Consider the following 19,385-nt stretch of genomic DNA (forward strand, 5'->3'; position numbering starts at 1 on the left):
CAACGGAAGCCAATGACTAAACTGACAAAGAGGCTGGGCTGCTATCACCTTGTATCTATGTGTGAGAAAATCCTGCACATGGGCCCTCAATGTAAATATGGAACTAAAACATGGAGTTATTTCAGTAACACTTAACAGGAGACAGATTATGTGAGGACATTTTTGTGTATTTGTCAAGAATTGTCCTTTTGGAGAAAGGACTATGATACCAAAGATGTCTTTGAACTCATTGTCAGCATCTACTGTAACACTGGGTAAGGAAAGGGGTAAATTCAAGACCTAATGTCTGCCTTATGAACATGAAAACGTCACATGTACACCAGGAAACGTAAGCTCACTCATTCACTCTGAACCACTCTTGCACAGTGGAGGAGAAAAGGCAAAGCTTGCTGTGTCGTCTTGTCTGTTTTACACAAAATAAAAGAAGACCCACATAAATGCATTAATCACAGGCAGCAGCTTTAAGACAATATTAACCACCAAGTCAGACAGGGACCTTCTTGCATGCACTCCCACCACTTCTGTACCATAGTTCACTCTGAATTGGCACCAAACTAACTACATACACATTAATGTCATAATAGTAATCTATATTAGCGATATAATTCTTGCATGTCATTTTCTCCAGCTCTAATACATAATTTCATATAAACACCAATGAGTGAACTCTTGTTGAGTTGTCAATTTAAAAATCTATTATTTTTTTGTGCAAACATATAAATCTCTGTTGCTATGTTTGTGATATGGGGTGTTGTGGAGATGCCAGACCACTTTACTGTAGATTGACACTGGCTGCGTCTAAGATGTCAGCTCAGTTTCCTCTCTTTGATGTACGTTTCCTATCCTGCCTACAGATCTGCATTTTAACCACAAACAGTAACACATTTAAAGTTAGGCACTTGGTACAGTATTTGACGGCTTGAGAACTGCGTTTCGAAAATAAAGAAAACAAAAGAGTAGAGCTTATCCGTGATATCCAAGCTATACTCCTTGACGAACCCTTTGAAAGTACAATGATACAAAAGGAGGAATACTGTTATTCAATGTACTATAGCTTGATACAAAACAAATGACAATTTTGGCCTCAATCTTCCATCTTTTTTTTTTTTTACTTATCCCCATCTTAGTGTGTGTCTGCGTACATGTTTCAGTTTGTCACTCCTTTGCCGAAGTCACAGGACAAAAAGAAAAGAGCAGCAAATCTTCAAAGTAAAAAATATCACTTTGCCTTCACATCCTCTGTCACAGAAAAAAAACAACATGGGACTGAGACTCTGACTGATGGGTTCAGGTCCCAGTGGCGCTTTAGTAGTGCATTTGTCAATATCATCGTCCTCATCGCTTGGGTGTCATGGCTCCGATGCTGCCCAGCATTACCTCCCTAACACAGAGCCCCGTACTCCCATCTCCCCCCCCCGGAGTCAGCTCGGCCTCAGGGAGTTGCTCCATCACCTTGCGTCCATCCAATAGTAGCCCTATAGAGTAAACTTTGAAAGAGAGAGAGAGAGGGAGAGAGAGAGAGAGAGAGAGAGAGAGAGAGGCGCAGGGGTGGCGATTTGGGAACTCACCATCGCTACACTGTCATATCAGGCTCTCTCTCGTCAGGCTGGTCCATATCTTTGCTAAGAGGGAATGCACACTGCAGATTTGCTATGCATGAGCAAGTTCTCTTATTCCTTGAACTATAAAGTATAAAGAAAACTGTGAGTTGTGAAGAGATTTCTTTCTTTCTTTCTTTCCTCTTCTCTTTGTTTTCAGGCTCAAATATCTTACACTATTCCTTCAGTTCTTCAGTATGAGAGGACAAAGACTGATGTACATTCACAACATGTACAGTAGAACTTCCAGACATCCGTTCACCCACACACATGCATGCGCACACATACACTCTGCAGATGTGCAGTGTGCTCATTGTGGCCCTTTCAAAAGAGATACCCTCATTTAGTCTCCGTCTCATTCGTGACTTGTCCTGACCTCCTAGCTGCCGCTAGCTAGCACCAGTCCTCTTTCTCAGTCTCCTGATACCCGCCCGCGCCCCTGGCACCAGAGCCGGCCGCCGAGCTCATGCCCAGGGTGAAGTGGTACCCGTTGGGCACCCCGCTGCGGCCCGACTGGGCCAGGGCCGAGGAGCCCAATCCGGCGCCGGCCCCGGCGTGAGCGGCACTGGGCAGTGTCCGCGTGGAGCGGCCCACGCCGCCGTGGTAGGTGCTCAGGGCGTCCTGGAAGTCGTCCATCTCCTCGGCGTGCGGAGGAGGAGGAGGGTGGCGCGGCTCGGCCGCCAGGCTGGGCACGGAGCCGATGCGGGTGACAGGCACTGGGGACGGGCTGGCGCTGTCGGCCAGCAGCGAGTTGTGCTCCGAGAGGCCGCGGGTCAGACGGGTCGAGCCGGAGACGGAGCTGGGCCCGGCGACGGGCCGGGAGCCGGAGGAGGACGACGGCATGGTGACGGGAGACGAGTGGGCCGTCTTGTAGGCGACCGCCGGGCGCGGGGTGAGGGGCGTCTGAGGGAGCTGGCGGCGGCTGCGGTTGGGGGTGTTGGTGCTTGATGCCACGATGACTGGGCTGCCCCTGGCAGTAGTGCCAGCCTGGGAGGGAGACAGCAGGGGGGGAGATTAAAGTATCTGAGAACTGATGTGGTGAGCAACTGGTGTACATTACCAGTAATGAGTAATGTAGGGCACAAGTAAACCACACACAGAATTAATCTCTCTCTCTCTCTCTCTCACTCACACACACACATACACACACACACACACCCACACCCTCATCTACATGGACATGTGTTCGCACTTTTGCCTGTGGGAATTACAGGAATCACTTTCAGGTTGTAAACAGTCAGAAGGGGCATTACAGGAATCGCTTTCAGGTTGTACACACACACACACACACACACACACACACACACACACACACACACACACACACACACACACACACACACACACACACACACACACACACACACACACACACACACACACACACACACACACACACACACACACACACACACACCTGTATGAGGCGTAAGGTCTCATGTTGTTCCCCAGGGGATGTGGATCGACTCGGTCCAGCGGAGTGAGCATGGCCCTGCTCCCTGTTGCCGTAGCGCTCGCACGAGTAGTAGCGCGTCTTGGGCTCGCCCGACACCGAGTGATGCTTGCGCTCGTGCGGGCGGCCTCGGTCCCGGTCCCGTGCACGCTCGCGGCTCACGTGCTCGCCCGTCACCTCTGCCGCTGTACCTGTGAACACGTGGGAACGGGGAAACACGAGAACTCCCATCATGCAACTTACAGAGTACATCTGCAGAGCAGACATGCAGCAACATCAAATGGAACCCATATGAATCACCAGCGCAGCTTTCCCTCAGAATTTCTCACTTCAGCGTTTGGTCTTATAAAACAAACTTTGAAATTACTAGGTGTTGAAATTCTCTGGAATCGCTTTTCATCGCTGTTCTGTGCTAGCAGATCATGTGAAAGTAATGCATTATGCGTCTTTTGAGCTCACTAAAAAGCCTCCTATCAAATACACTGTTTCGACAAACGCGACCTGAATCCAGAGCAATAAACTAAAGGCGTGGAAAGAACAGAATGGGTAATGGATGAGTGTACTTGTTTTATACAAAGTGTACTTTAGCTAACTTAAAATGAACTTTAAAATATACGTTTATAAACTTGAAATGTTCCAATTTAGTCCGAAAAAGTATTAAATTGGTATACTTCCTAGTACACTAAAAGTACATGGTCTGTAGTATACTTGCTATACTTATACTTATACTGTAAGTACATCAACATCTGGTTGTGCCAAAAGTGCAGCCTTCCCCTCCTTGCTCCTCTTATCCCATATCTCTCTCTCTTTTCTGTCGCCTGTTTCACATTGGCCACTCTACTTTTCTCTGCTCCTTGGACAGGTGCCCATAAATTAGGTGGCAGACATGTGGAGTACGGCTTTCATCTCAACAGTTAGGAGCCAGCTGCTACCAGCGAGCAACACTAACACACACACACATACACACACACACACACACACACAATCCTTTGTCACAAAAAACACACACATACACATAAATAGTCACACAAAATCATCACAGAATACCGCCAGAAAAGACCAGTATAACTCTCAGACACACCACAACAGTTCAACTAAAGGTTGGTGACATACTTCATTCATCATTTTCACAGATGATTCAAATTTGGGAAAACAACACAGACACAGTGTACTGTCTGGTCCTTCTTCTTGCTTGTGTGTGTGTGTGTGTGTGTGTGTGTGTGTGTGTGTGCGAGTGTCTGCTATATTATGCTTCAATTATACTTCAGATATTCAATTATGCTTCAAATATGCTGTATCACTTCTTTGCCAGCCATATTCTGGGAGGCCAGCACCAGGACTATCATAATGGTGAATTAAAATAGTTGGCGATGGATTTTGTGTAACATAATTAAAAGATGAAAGGAATGCATTTCTGCTGCACCACAGAGCCTCCATCAGGTATATAATCCAGAATGGAACATCTGTCAACAACTCCTCAACCGTACATACTTACTTAATAGACAGACTTACCTAAAGTCCCATGGTGCTTTTCGAAGCCCCCGCTCTCACCCAATCCCATACCAGAAGCCTAAGAATAATAATAATAAAAAAACTGCCCCCCCCACTCCCACAACCTTCTCCAAAAGCAGCTTTCTCCCTCCTGATCCCTGAGCTGGTTAAGTCTGCTCCTTGAGTCGCCAGAGCACTTGACACAGGAATATTCCCTCTGAGCCCCTTTGGGAAGTCAATGGAGGGCCTTTTGCTCTATAACCCGATCAGGCTTAATCCGGGCAGGAATTTATCTTATCGCCACGCAAGGCCAGTGAAGCAGGAACCAGCGACCACGTCAGTCTGCCATGCTACTCTTTCGGAACACCGAGTAAAAGGAGAGTCTGGTCAAAAGTTGACAGACGCCTTTGCATACAGTACAGTACATGCCATCAAACGTCCACTTTATGAGTTTGACTCAGCGGTCATATCTGGTGTTTTCAGCTACAGGTTATACAGCATCTGACATGTGTGACCACCATAGTCAATATCTAGACTAGTCATCGAGATAGTGGGGCTAAAGTACTTAACTAATGGGTCTGTAAAAAAAATTGCTTATTAAAATATCCACGAACAATGACAGTGTAAAGACATACTGTATATGCACAAAGGACCCAGCACACTCACTCACAGTGTACTTTAAACCACAAGAACGCACAAATCAAAAGCTGATTTTGCTTTAATTTTTCTATCCATCATCTCAACCCTTTTGTAAGGCCTGCATTTTCCACGTTCCGCATTTCCTCTGAGAGCTTTTGCATCTGTACTTTGTGGAAGAGCACACTCTCAACGGGGAACGTGATTATGTTAAGTTTGTGTTCGAAAAAAAAGGAGGAAATTCCACTTCTGATTAACGATCCAGTGCTTCACAGGAGAGGACCGATCACGCAGAGAGAGGAAAGAGAGGGAGAGTGCCCTGGTTATACCTTCCTTGCTCTGCAAGTTTGTGTGCGTGTGTTTGTGTGTGTCATAGCAGATGTTAAAGATGTCATTAATCTATGGCGGCTTCTCGGAGAGTGTTCCCCTCTCTGCATAAATGTGAAAATCTTCGATCTTTCGGGGGCATGTGCAAACACCCTTGTTTGTGCATGTGTATCAGTGCCTGCGTCTCCTTACCCCGTGCAGAGGTGGTCTGCTCTGTGCTGTCCCTCTCCAGCGACTTGTGCTTCTTCTCGCGCTCCCTGCGCTTGTGGCAGTGGTGGTGGTGGTGGTGGTGATGGTGGTGGGCCCTGTCCTGGCCCTGCGAGGGCCTCTGGAGCCCGTACTCGCGCAGGCTGGCCTCCTGGTGGCGCTGCGGGGACAGCGTGGACGCCGAGCGCCTCATGGTCATGGGGCTCGCGTCCAGAATGGGCTGATGACGGAGGAAGAAAGGAGAAAGGGATGAGAAGAAGAAAAAGGCAGAGAGGGAGGGAGGGAGGGCGGGCTCCATCAATCTGTCTGCTGATACCTCTACCTTGCAGTCTCTCTCTGTCAAGTATCTACTGCTCTTCTGCCTTCCTCACACTGAGGCCTGACCGGCCAAAGGGAGTGTGGTAACACTCAATCAGGAATGTATATTCCTAATGCATTATATACATGTATTTATACAGTCATATGTACTATTTTACAATGCTTTTACCTTAATGAACTACATGTGTACCACAGGGCATCCACGGTTGCATTCATATAGCCATATGACATTATAATTGCATTAATATTGCAAGCCAGTTACAATACCTTATAAAACAATGTCTTACAAGCGGCATGCTGCTAAATAATGCAGAATTCAGCCACAGATAAATACTCTCCATAATGCATCGTGGTGTTACCAAATTAATATGATAAAGACACCTGACCAATAACCATGGTGCTGCCACAGGCAGGAAGAGCTGAGCTTGGTCATGTCACAGAAGTGCTAAAAATCTGCAGGAGCCCTGAGTACAAATACAGACCTTACAAATACCATGAAATATAATTAGCCTGAGAGGGACAGGGAAAAAATAGATTAAAAAGCGAAAGAACAAAAGAAAGAGAGAGAGAAAGGACAGACTGGTACAACTAGCACTGTTTGCTCACAGCAACAAAGTGACATTCAGTTAAGCCCACTGGCCCATATAAATCACAGCAGATGTTTTGACCACTTAAAAATGAGGCATAATAATGTGATGTTTGTGTCAAACATTCATAGAAAGCCAGCCTGAGGTCGCACCTCTACTGTCACAGAAAAAAAGGGGTCAGAGAAAGCAGCTGAGCCTTACAGTGACTATGGGTCTGGACTTTTGGTGCCACGGTTACGGCTCAAAATTCTCTGATCAGGGATTTATATTGCTTATTGTTTAATCATTGTGTATTATTTTGCATTTGATTGATCTGTGCCTCACAGTCTGTTGTGGAAGGCATTTAACTAATTGTAGGTCCTTGAGAAGATTTGAGCTTCAGTTATAGCATATTTTGAGGACATTCAATTCCAATGCTTCAACACCAGTACTTGCAGTACACGACATCAGCATTTGTTGATTGGTTTTCACCATGGCAATGGAGGCAAGATGTAAGCTATGTATGGGCTCTTTAAAGCACATTCTGTCTAGATGTAAAACTAGTCTGTCTGAGAGTTTCTACACCCGTAGACATAATAAGGTTTTAAAATCACTGATGTGTTTGCATGAGAACAAGAGTGTTGAGGTTAACTCTTCACCAGCAAATGACAAGGACAGCAGCATAAGGGACAGGAAAGTGCCTATTTAGCAAATACAAACAATACAGGAAGTTGGGGCAAAACACACAGTTGGAAACTCCTGATAGATATCGGAAGACAACTGCAAATTCCACAGTTGTTGTGACTCTGCTTTGAGTGAGAACAGACGTGGTGTTGTATTCAGCGAGGGAGCACACTCTCTGCTTTATTGAGCTTTAATCCCTTGAAGATGTGATGGAGAAAGGCTTTCAAACGTGGATGACAAGCACACACAAGACCAGTGGATATGGGTGTTAAAGGTTTTGTAGCAAAGTCAGCACGTATGGTTACTGAACGGAATTATAAAAAAGCTATCAGAGGCTGTTGTAACCTGAACTGACAGAGATCTGGGAAATCTTGTCGTAGTCTTTCTGGAGCGGTAGTTGTTGCTGCCCACATCAACGTCTTGCATTTTGGCTGGCTACGTTGCTGATCGGATCATATAGGGTCACAGCAACGAAGAGGAATGACTGAAGAATCTGTTGCCATTTGTTGGTGCCTGTATCAAGGGCTTGTGGCTTGTCTGGTTATGTTGCGGACATGATTATAAACGAGCCACAGAAATTTAAGAGGAATGACTGAAGAGTTTGCTCGTAGGGTTGAAAAACCAGACACTACTGCGGAGCCTTGTGGAGGTGTGATGGGCCTTGATAACACCAGTGAAATGCTCAGAATGCTGCTCTATTGGTGATGCTGGTTTTGGCGTATGCAGGTTGCTTTGTTGGTGATTTTGTTATTGACGCTTTGGTTGGGCACTCAAGCTACAGGCAGAGGATGTACAGTAGTACCATGAAGGAGGGAAATTACGGATCCTGGGTACAAGATGGGGCACGCCTGCAAATGCTGCCAGCTAACTGTCAACTGTGCACTGTCCTCGTATCCCACGTCGTGTTGTGTGATGTTTAATAGGCTTGGTTGTTGATTGGCCTCTGTGGAGAATGCCTTCCCTGAAGCACAAGGAATTTAACAACTCCTCTGTGTAAATTTGAAATGATTGCTGATTTTTTTTTTTCATTTCACTGATCAGCACCTCCTTATATATCATGTACTTGTTATATTAAATGTTATATTAAATGTCCATTAAATTAAATGCCCTGTGAGACGACCCATAGTCATTGTTTAACAGTCTCATCTGAATAACAGTCACAACGCCACAGCATCTGAAAGAAAAACATGTCACAAGCCTGCTATCACCACCTAGTGACCACAGCAGGCTTGTGCTCTGAAAATGGTTACCCCCTCTCAGCACATCTTTACCAAAGCAGATGACGCATTGTCAGTTAAAATATGACACAATAGGTTCCATATTGACTTCAATGTTCAGCACAATTAACATGTATATGCATGGACACTATACCAATCTACCGTATGCTGATAAGTCCATTATGAATGTTCATTTAGCAACCTTCCTCATTTAAGATCATGTAAGGAGGTTGTATACAATTATTTCAGACTCATCGGAAAAATCTATTCCTGAACCTATGAGGCTGATTTTATCTTCAGATGCATTTAATTACACCTGTAGGACTAGCAAAACAGTGTGTCAGTATGATACTATTTCAACTCCTTTGGCAAAGATGGGGGCTCCAACAGAGAAAGCAGAATAGATAGAGAAAAGGGGAGAACCACAGACACCACTCTGTATTTCACAACCATTGAAAACACAGCACTGTACAAAAGACCCTGAGATAGCTTTCACTCATATACACACACACACACACACACACACACACGCACACACACGCACACACACAAACACACACACACACACACACACACACACACACTCAAGAGAAAAACACTGAAAAAGTATTTTGAAAGCACACAGTACACAAATTATATTGCACAATTGCATACACACAACAAACACACGGGCCTTGGACAAATCACTCCAGGAAGCCAAGACATATTGTGTTGACATAGGCTGTGAGGGAGTGAGAGTGCCTGCATTGATTTCCTTTATGAGAACACCTCATTTAACATGGTGTCTTGTGGTCTGAGAGATTAAAAAGATGAGTTCCATCTCTCTCCAAAACAATGTGACAATCTGATCAACAGCCAGAGCGGACGCTCATAAATATATCCGCAAGATGAAAAAACATGAAAACACATTTTTCTCCAACTCCCCTAGTTACAGATGGCCTGAGAATGACATTCAATTCATCAAGGCTCATGAACAATTTATTGATTAAAAAAAGTGGAATCTTTTGGAAATGCATGCAAGGCCTCACATTCCCCCACAACGGCCTATGCAAATATACCTCAGAAGAGAATACCCAGTGTTTGGACACAGCAATGGAGCACACTATTTGACAGACACAGAGACAATGGGAGCAACACAAAGGCCAACAGATAGATGACAGAGAGAGAGAGCGAATGACACCAACATAGAGGAGAGAGAGAGAGAGAGAGAGGAGAGAGAGAGAAAGAGAGAGAGGAGGGGTGGTACATACTGGCAGGTAAGGTCCAGTGGTGTGGCGAGGGTGGCTCCGCTGCTGAAACACACAGGTGAGGAGACACACAGACACAGAGCGTCAGGAGGGGAGGACCAGGGAGAGGAGAGGAGAGGAGAGGAGGAGAGAGGAGAGGAGAGGAGAGGAGAGGAGGAGAGAGGAGAGGAGAGAAGAGAGGAGAGGAGAGGAGAGGAGAGGAGAGGAGACAGAGAGAAAGAGAGACAGAGAGACAGAGCATCAGGAGGGGAGGACCAGTGAGAGGAGAGGAGAACAGAGGAGAGGAGAGGAGAGAAGAAGAGACACAGAGAGAAAGAGAGCCAGAGAGAAAAGATAGTAGAGGACAGAGTGAAGGACCAAGGGGAAGAGAAGACAGAGACGTAAGCAGACAGGTGAAGAGACACAAGTACACATATTGGTGTTGAAAGAACGCATAGACAATGTAGAAAACACAACGGAAATGGAGAGAAAATGAAAGAAAAAGTAAACAAATAAAGAGAAAAGCAATAAGGATAGAAGGACACACTAAGACAGACAAGAAAAATCAGACAAGACAGGATCTGACAAACAAGTAGGAACAAAGAACCTTTCCACTCATAATAGAACTGTTTCAAAACCAAACATATAAAAACGAAAAACATAGTATGAATGTATGAAACTTAAAATATGGTTTGATCCTTTCAGACAGGAGATGTAAGGAAAGTAAAAAAATCACAAGGATTAGTATTCCATGTCCTCCAATGCCAGGGTGTTAAGAGCTGACATGTTCATATGGACACATCACATACACAAAGAATGCGTGAGCAGAGAGACAGAAGAGTCTGGTAACAGAAGAGTGAGTTAATATGAGTTATGGGAAGGAAAGTAAACAAGGCAGAGTATGTTAGAAATGTAAGACATGCACAGCAGAATGGAGTCCCAGTCAAGAGAGAAAGGGGACTTCAAATAGACTTTTGTTAGAGAGAGAGAGAGAGACAGAAAACAGATAAACTCCCATCACCTGTGGGGGAAATAAAATCAAAGTCAACAACCTGACACTCTAAATAGGATTTACTGGAATAAGGAATTCCAGGGAATAAGTGCATATTACCATTAGTTGAATGTCTTTTTGGTATGCTATGTGCTGTGCTACTGGCTGCATGCATGTAGTTTTAAGAGGTAAAGCTGCGTTGTTGTACCTGGTACTCAGCAGCATTGAGTCTGGGCATGGAAGAGGCTCGGCCAGGCCCCTCCAGGATGGAGAAACGCTCCATATCGGAAGTGTACTCATCACTCAGCTCTTCTGCACCAGATTCCTGCAGCACACACACACACACACACACACACACACACACACACACACACACACACACACACACACACACACACACACACACACACACACACACACACACACACACACACACACACACACACACACACACACACACACACACACACACACACACACACACACATTTTGATCCATATAATGCACATCACACATCCATTAATACACACTCACACAAACACACATGCCTACAATATTTCAATATTTCATATGATGGAAGATATGATACTCTTATTTGAAAAGCTGCTGTGGAGTGTTGATATTATATGTTATATTATAGAGTAATATTGAGTAATTCCTGTAGCAGCGTGTGTTTTGTCGGCGCACCTGAGTTTTGCTTGAGGTCTGTGTGTCGTCTGATTGGCCACGCTCTACTGACTTTCTGCTTCTCTGCTGTCGTTCCTGAGGTGTCTCCGCCGACGGAGACTTCTTCATGGCACTGCCCTGCGTTTGGCTGCAATGGGCACACAGCCATGGCATGTACAGTACCAGTGAGAGTGGCATTGGTAAAGGATATCAATTCTAATTCAACACTGCTTTATTAACATGGCTGTAGGTACTGTGTTGCCAATCTGGCTGTGATTCGTTCCACGGGTAATTACAGCTGTGGTTATATCCACTATCAATGCTAAGATCATAAGTGGCATGTTGCTTTTATGCAAAAGTTCTATACCAACTAATCGAGTGAGATAGTTCCAGTCTTCATCTTGGCGTCTTTAGCCTTGCAAAACAACCAAGATCAGTGAGAGATCCCATGTGTGCACAATAATTTGCATTCTTGGACCTAACTGTTGTGCAAAGACACATAGTGATACAATGATGGTATAATCTTTTGATGCTTACACTGCCTCTCCATTGGTCAAGGAGGTAGTGGGCGGAGGCTCTGGTTGTGGCAGCGAATCAGGCTGAGCTGCAGGAGGGGCTTTGGCACTGGTGACTAGTGGCGTCTGCTCCTGAATCTGGGTTAAGGGCAGCATGGGGCGGAACAGAGCCCCCACTTTCCCCTGAACAAATCATACAGTAATCAAAACACAAGACTCATCAACACACATTCGTAAATATCCTGACAAAATGACTGATGTATGATCATAAAAGCCCAGCAGACATTTCTCAAATAGCCCTGTTTGGCTAACCTGTTGCAAAACAAAAATTCTAATTCCAGTGAAGTTAGGAAACATCTAACCATTGTTGTAAATGGAAGACAAAAAATAAAATAAAGGCCCCATGTTTGAGCAGCCTGAGTGCAGTTTGAATAGAACTCGAGTCGGGTCTTAAGGTGCTGTCCCTATTGGTGTTGGTGTGTGTGCATGTGAGTGTGGGTGAGCAGAGGCCGGGTGGAGAGCAGTACCGGTATTCCTACGCCCACTCCCACTCCAGGCTGCTGTTGCTGCTGCAGCTGCTGGAGCTTCTTGGCACGGTTCTGCTTGTAGTAGTCAAAGATCATCAGAGCGGCGTACACCTTCCCCACTGTCAGCTCCGTCGCTACAGGGCAGGGGAGAGGGGTGGGGTGAGGGAACACAGGGTGGAGGAGAACAGAGATGAGGCTTTTGTAGAAAAGGAGAATTTCTCCACGACCAAGGCACTCCAAATAGTTTAAAATGTCTTTATTAAACTGACATGGGCATTTTTAGGTCCATGTTGGACATGTCAGTTTAATAAAGACATTTTACACTATTTGGAGTGCCTTGGTCGTGGAGAAATTCTCCTTTTCTACACAAACTATTTACCTTGGACCAAAGAGCACCCACCAACAAGCAGCATCAAAAGAACAAAGAGGACTGAGCACGCCACTAACTCTGAACATTTGCAGAGATGAGGCTTCCTTTGAGAACAGACAGAAGACAGAAGACTAGAAAAGGATTGCTATATTATCTAAATTACAATCCAGGTTTAACATGATGGGTATACACAAACTGAATATTATCAGTCATTAACACAACTATAATACATTACACAAAACAAACACTTTTAACTTGTGGAGAGTCCACCCTTTGAACACTCTCTGCTTCTCCTATTTGGCATTCCATCAAAGGTAAGGTTCACATATGCCCACTAGATGGCAGCATAGCAATACATTCCTGCTCCAGTTCAGCGAACGTGTTGTGGAAATTGGAGCAAAGCTAGATTTACTATCTCACCGTGGCACCCAGTATTAATCAACACACGCTGATGACAACTGATCTCCCCTGGCATCCCCCGTCACCCAGTGGATGCTGTTCTCACTTTCACTCCATCTCCTCCATCTATCATTATCTCACTCCCCCCCCCCCCGCTCTTTTTTTTTTAAAACTCAAACATAATTTTACGGCCGACGTGCTCCAGGCCCCCTCAAACCCATTTGCGAGCGTTGAGATCTGCCAGGCTTTTTGGGGAGGCTCCAACGTTATTTCACACTGTCGAGATTAGGGGCCTATAAGCCGTGTTCATTACAGGCTCTCACGGTTGGGGGAGAGGGAGGGTGCGGGAGGGCAGCATCAACAGGGAGGTGGACCACCACCAGCGCCGCTCCACAGCCAGTTAGTGGATACCTGACAGGGGAGCCGCAAAGAGGGAATGATGGGTGCTAACAGCCAGGGCTAAATTAGCTTTCGGGCTGTTTTTATCTGCTTTGCTGATACACTGGGATGAGCAGCTACTGTATGTAGGTGATTTGGTTTATTTACAGCCCTCTTTCATTTCTCCCACTCTGCTTCTTTGTCAGTCTCTCTTGCTTTCCACATAGATAACGGCACAGTTGTGCATACAGAGGAAGTCATTCAAAGGCTGGTTCAGTGATTGCAAGTTGGCTTTTACAAGCTGTTTGTGCCTCCCTTTCTCTCTTTCACTCTCTCATATACGTACAGTCTGTCAAGTGCTAGTCTATTTGCCCCCCCACCCTCTCTCTCTCTGCGTATGTGTGTGTGTGTGTGTGTGTGTGTGTAAACCCATCAGTCAGTCTGTCTATCTGTTTGTCAGCCTGTCTGTTCCTGCACAGTGCCAGCCCAACGCCCTCGTGTGCTTGTCTAACTGTCTAACTGTCTCGGACTCGACCACCAGCTACCAAGCAGGCTGTCATGTCTCTTCGTCTCTGTACAGCCCCCCCCCCTCATGGGACCAGGTGGTGGAGGGTCGGTGGGCACTAGCGTGGTGGTTGGTGGCTGCTGCTGCTGCTGCTCACGTTTGGGTGGGGTCACCAGCAGGTCAACGGTCTTGGCTTGCAGACTTGGCCACACGCGGTTGATCTCTCTCTTCAGGTCAGCGTCGCACAGCCGCTGTGCCAGAACCCCTGTGGGCACCCACAGAAAGGTCAGGAAATGTTAACGCTCCAGGGTTTCTCTTCATTTCTGGCTTCCCCCCCCCCCTGAATTCACTGTGCCATTTGCTTAGAAGTATGCCTTGCTCAGATATGTTGAGGCTTAAGGTGAGCTTCACAAGTGAATGTAACATTCCATTTACACAAACTTCATGTTGTTCATTTGTTTTTTCATGATTTGTTTTTTTTTTTGGTATTTTTTCATCAATGTACTATTTTCATAGCTATTCTTTTAGCCACAGTGCTATTTAGTGATATTGTCAGTAGCTAAAAAAGCATAACGCACAAGCACAAATAACTACAGCACTTATCATAATGCACTTATTAATACTGGTTGGTTGGTTGATTTCTATGATGTGTATCCGTATACATGCATGCATGGATGGATGTGTACGTTTGTGTGCGTGTGCAAGACTACGCGTGTGTGCGTGTGTGTGTGTGCATGCATGTGTGTGTTCAGGAACACGTGGCTGACCTGAGGCCAGTTTGATTTCCAGGGCAGTGCGGATCAGTGCCATGAGGGTGGAGGTGAAGTGCACTGTGTTGTCCTCGGCGATGGGCATGTTCATCCTGACCAGACGCTGCACAGTCGCCGCCACGGGTGGGCCACGCGGAGAGAGATGAAGAAACACACAGTTACACTTGAGCGACTGCTCCTGGGGAGGGTGTTACTTGAGAGAAACGTGCGTGTGTGCGTGCGTGCGTGCGTGTGTGTTTGTGTGTGTGTGTTAGAATAATGGCAAGGGAGACTAAGACTACTGAATATGGATTAGAGACATGAGCCAGTCATTTGACTTATCTCCGCTGAGCACACCAAGAAACTCTCTAGGAAAAGGATGAGAGAGAGAGAGAGAGAGAGAGAGAGAAAGATGGAGGCAGACAGAGAGAGACAGTGGGATATAAAAGAGTGAGAGAAAGGCTAATACCCACATCAATTGAGATTAAATGATTATGATCAATATCATGTGTTTATAGAGGTGCGCATAAATAAGGTGTTTTGTAGGGTAATTGGTGTGAGTAGACATGTAAGAGTGGAACAGAGATATACAGATTGAGAGGGAGAGGGAGCTCTTCATGCATCATTCATGCAGATGGAATGTGATGGTCGGGACAATTCGGGCTAAAATGGTCGTGATTAGGAAGGGTGTTGGAACAGGAACAGGAACAGGAACAGAAGTCTCCGCACAACCCTGAAGTATGTTCACGTTCATATGGGAGTATACAGTATATGTGCAGAAAACCACAGGAAGAGGAAGATAGATACAGTAGATAGAGGAGATTGAGAGAGGGATAGATAGATGAGCGTGAGAGAGATGGTGAGAAAGAAAGAAAGAGAAGGAAAGAGAGCGAGAGTGAGAGAGAGAGAGAGAAAGAGAGGGAGAGAGAGAGAGCGAGTGGGAGAGAGAGCAGGAGAGACAGAGAGAGAACATTTAGGTCGGGCCCTCACAGACAGATCTAAATGCTCGTCCCAAGAGTGTAAGCAACAGTTTCTGCTGTCAGTTGAGCTGCAGGCTGTTGCTCTGAATCCTGACTAGTCACGGCTAATTCACATCAACACACACACACACACACACACACACACACACACACACACACACACACACACACACACACACACACACACACACACACACACACACACACACACACACACACACACACACACACGCATGCAAGCATGCAAATGCAGAGCGGCTTAGTAACTTCCCTCATGCAGTGAGGGAGAAACTGCATACTAGTAGACATCCCATTTTTCTTTCTTTCTGACAGCACAGGCACACAGTGCTGCGTGTGTGTGCGTGTGCTATGTGAGATATGTGTGCGGCTGTGTTGGCTGACGGTTGCTAAGGAGTCAGTGTGTTTTGCCTGAGCTCAGCTGATCACACATTCGTGCGGTAACCACGGTGATGGAGAGGGGGAGGGGAGAGGGCCTAGCATCCACATGTGCAGTCAAGGTCATGGATCCTTGAAGACAACACACACACACACACACACACTCTTGATCACATCCCCCACCTCTGAACTCACCAACACACACACACATCCATTTGAGACAGATCCTATAAAAAGACACAAGACAAGTGACACCCTCGGTGACACTGAGATATGCCCAGAATCATGAAGACACCACAGAGAATCAAACAAAAGGCCATCAGAATGTCCCATGCAGACTGATGGAGATTTGGGGAGGAGGAGTGACAAGAGAATGCCCACTGACACACACACACACTGACAAGCCAGTGCACACTACACACCAGGCAGAGAGAGAGAGAGAGAGAGAGAGAGAGACAGGCAGACAGGGGGTAAAGGGAGGGAAGAGATGGTGACAGGGAGAGAGAAAGAGAGAAGGAAGAGAGAGGCAGATGAAAGGAGATAAGAGATGGTGACGGGGAGAGAGAAAGAGAAGGAGAGAGGGGGATGAAGAGAAAGAAGAGAAAAAGAGAGGAGGAGAGAGGGATGAAAAAAGGAGGAGTGATGCATTGCCACAATGGCACACAAGGAAGAAAAACAGGGATGCAACAAAGACAAGCCTCGCTTCGGTGCACAAATACAGCCTCCTCACTCCTGTCATCCTTCCCTCTCTCTCTCCCTCCCTCCCTCTCTTTTTCCTTCTCTCTTGCACAGTCTCTCTCTACCTCCTGTCATATTTTCTTCTCCCCGTCTTTCTCCTTACGGGCTTGATCTTCCTCTCTCTCTTCCTCTGTCTCTCGCTCCTGTCGTCTTTCTCTCTCTCTCTCTCTCTCTCTCTCTGTAAATTGACTGCTCAGGCCTGTGGGTTATATTTGGAGCGTGGTGTGGGACGTCACAGACGCCCTCCTCAGACCACACACACACACACACACACACACACACACACACACACAGCAGGCAGGCAGACAGGGTGCCGCTACAGGCCCAAGAGGGCCAATACCATGCTTTCAACCATGTGAATGTGTGTGTGTGTGTGTGTGTGTGTGTGTATGCATATGTTTTCATCTCAGGTTAAACATTTATACTTAACCTTGAGTTGAACCTGCTTTAATAGATCAAATGTCCCTGATGTAATGTCCCTGTCCCTTCACAATTCTCATAGCAAAGGTACGAAAATATACTCACGATACTGTGTAATAGTAGCCAGTAGACACTTCAGTAAACCTTACTCTGTCACTTTAGGAAACATGTTATCAACAGATGCTATCAACCCATGGGTTTTAGCCTGACTAGCATGCATACTGTACTATCCATGCCCAAGGATGAGAGTTGCAGGTGCAGGATTGTGCTTGGCTACACTACGCTTACAACTTACTGTTACAACCGCATTATGAAACAATCACACGTTCTGTGTAAATGAGTGATGTAAGCAAGCCACAATCACATCAAACACACAGTCCACCAGTCACCAACTAGGCCACAAGAGTAGACTTCAATACTACGTACAGCACAATACCACCCACAGCACAAGATACAGCACAATACTACCCACTACCAGCTGGAGCACAGCCTGCTGAAGCTATTACACAGAAGATGTGAAGACAAAAAGATGTGTGTGCAGGTACTGTATGTGTGTGTGTGTGTGTGTGTGTGTGGTCTACCTTATAGGCAACGCGTGGCGGACATTTCTTTCCCAGCCCCAGCGGTGGGGACATGTGGCGGAGCATCTCATACATATCGAGGTAGTTCATGCGGCCACTTCACAGGGTCAAGGGTCGTGGGGGAAGGAGAGAGGGAGGAGGGGTAGTGAGGGCAGGAGAAAATGGCGAAAAACAAAAAAAAGACCATGAGAAAAAGAAAAATCAAACAGTAGCGTCATTCTTTCTTTTTCTTCCAGGAATTGGTTATGGCGGAAGGGGGGGGGGGGCATTTCAAAGACATCCCCACCGTCACCATCCAATTCCCAAGACGAGGATGACGGCCAGAATCTGAAAGAAAGATTGGGAATGCTGGCGTGGAGGTTGAGGGAGGTTTGTGTGAGACACGAGGGTTCACTGCCTCGGGGCAATGGATGTGAGAGGGGACAGGGGGAAGGGTAGGTGGCTGTGACTGTGTCTCACTGTCGATGTCTCTTCCTGCATGCCAGAGGACATCAGCGGCTAACTCGCATGGAAACCAGGAAACACAAGCTCACAAGGCTGCCTTCGTGTCAGTGAACTCTATGCCTTTGATGCTCTGACTGCAACATTAGGCTTTTCGGCATTCATGAGCAAAACCAATCATATTTCCCCCAGGCATGGGTCTGCCAAAATTCAATTTGGGGAGGATAACAGATGGAGAGGGAAAAAAACAAAAAAACAAATATCAAATCTCACAAAAATCTCCAGAGCTAATTGGTTTTGCATTTCTGAAGATTGCTGTGCTCTGTTGTGATTGTTCCACTATCACATACTGAGCATGTGTATGGATTAAGCTGTGTGTGTCTCTTTGAAGGAGGCATTACTGGGGTAAAATGCACTGAGCTGCCGTGCATGTCTTTTGAAATGGCCTCATGTATAGTAACCTGCACAACGCCCCAATATGTTCCCTGACAGACTATATAGCAGAGCAGGCTTACATGTGGCTTTTGTTTCCAGCTGTTGCCATGGTTACTTGTGATCCAATTAGTAGGGGGAGGGGTAGCAGGCTAGTTAATTTCTCAGGCAATTGGGCAGCCGCCTCTCGGCTTCCTCTAGTGGAGGAGAGGAGACGTGCGGTTTTTTTTCTGCAAACCTTGTAGGCCACTCTGTTGGGACAGTTCTTCCCCAGGCCGAGGGGAGGAGAGATTACACGCAACAGATTGTACATATCCTTATAGACTATCCGCCCGCTGCAAAGAATACATCACAGTTTAGGGCACAGTGACAAAAGAGTGGAGCAGGGCATTTCAACCAAATCCACAGAACATCATCATTTATGCAGGTAACATTCCAACAGTGATCATAAACACAGTCAACAGAGTTACAGGGCATTAGGACTCAGTGCTGAAACAAAAAGAGATTAAAATTTGTCATTTTCATTAACACAATTTGGCACACTGAGCTCCAAGTATAGTGTTTTAATCAGTAA

General features: G+C 46.0%; 1 protein-coding gene across 1 annotated transcript in view; it reads right to left on the reverse strand.

Annotated features, from left to right (window-relative positions):
• Positions 1 to 438: 438 nt before the first annotated feature.
• cacna1bb (calcium channel, voltage-dependent, N type, alpha 1B subunit, b) overlaps positions 439 to 19,385 on the reverse strand; it is a 148,778-nt gene continuing 129,831 nt past the window's right edge. Inside the window, exons 42-52 of the mRNA XM_062554103.1 lie at positions 19,050 to 19,146; positions 14,842 to 14,947; positions 14,232 to 14,339; positions 12,423 to 12,556; positions 11,918 to 12,078; positions 11,402 to 11,528; positions 10,923 to 11,039; positions 9,748 to 9,789; positions 5,698 to 5,932; positions 3,016 to 3,242; positions 439 to 2,585 (exon numbers count right to left, since the gene is read on the reverse strand). Of these exons, the coding sequence (XP_062410087.1) occupies positions 1,992 to 2,585; positions 3,016 to 3,242; positions 5,698 to 5,932; positions 9,748 to 9,789; positions 10,923 to 11,039; positions 11,402 to 11,528; positions 11,918 to 12,078; positions 12,423 to 12,556; positions 14,232 to 14,339; positions 14,842 to 14,947; positions 19,050 to 19,146 (1,948 nt within the window). The 3' untranslated portion in view covers positions 439 to 1,991. The remainder of the gene's footprint in view (positions 2,586 to 3,015; positions 3,243 to 5,697; positions 5,933 to 9,747; positions 9,790 to 10,922; positions 11,040 to 11,401; positions 11,529 to 11,917; positions 12,079 to 12,422; positions 12,557 to 14,231; positions 14,340 to 14,841; positions 14,948 to 19,049; positions 19,147 to 19,385) is intronic.

The sequence above is a fragment of the Sardina pilchardus genome, chromosome 14 (genome assembly GCF_963854185.1).
Source record: "Sardina pilchardus chromosome 14, fSarPil1.1, whole genome shotgun sequence".
Taxonomy (NCBI): Eukaryota; Metazoa; Chordata; class Actinopteri; order Clupeiformes; family Clupeidae; genus Sardina; species Sardina pilchardus.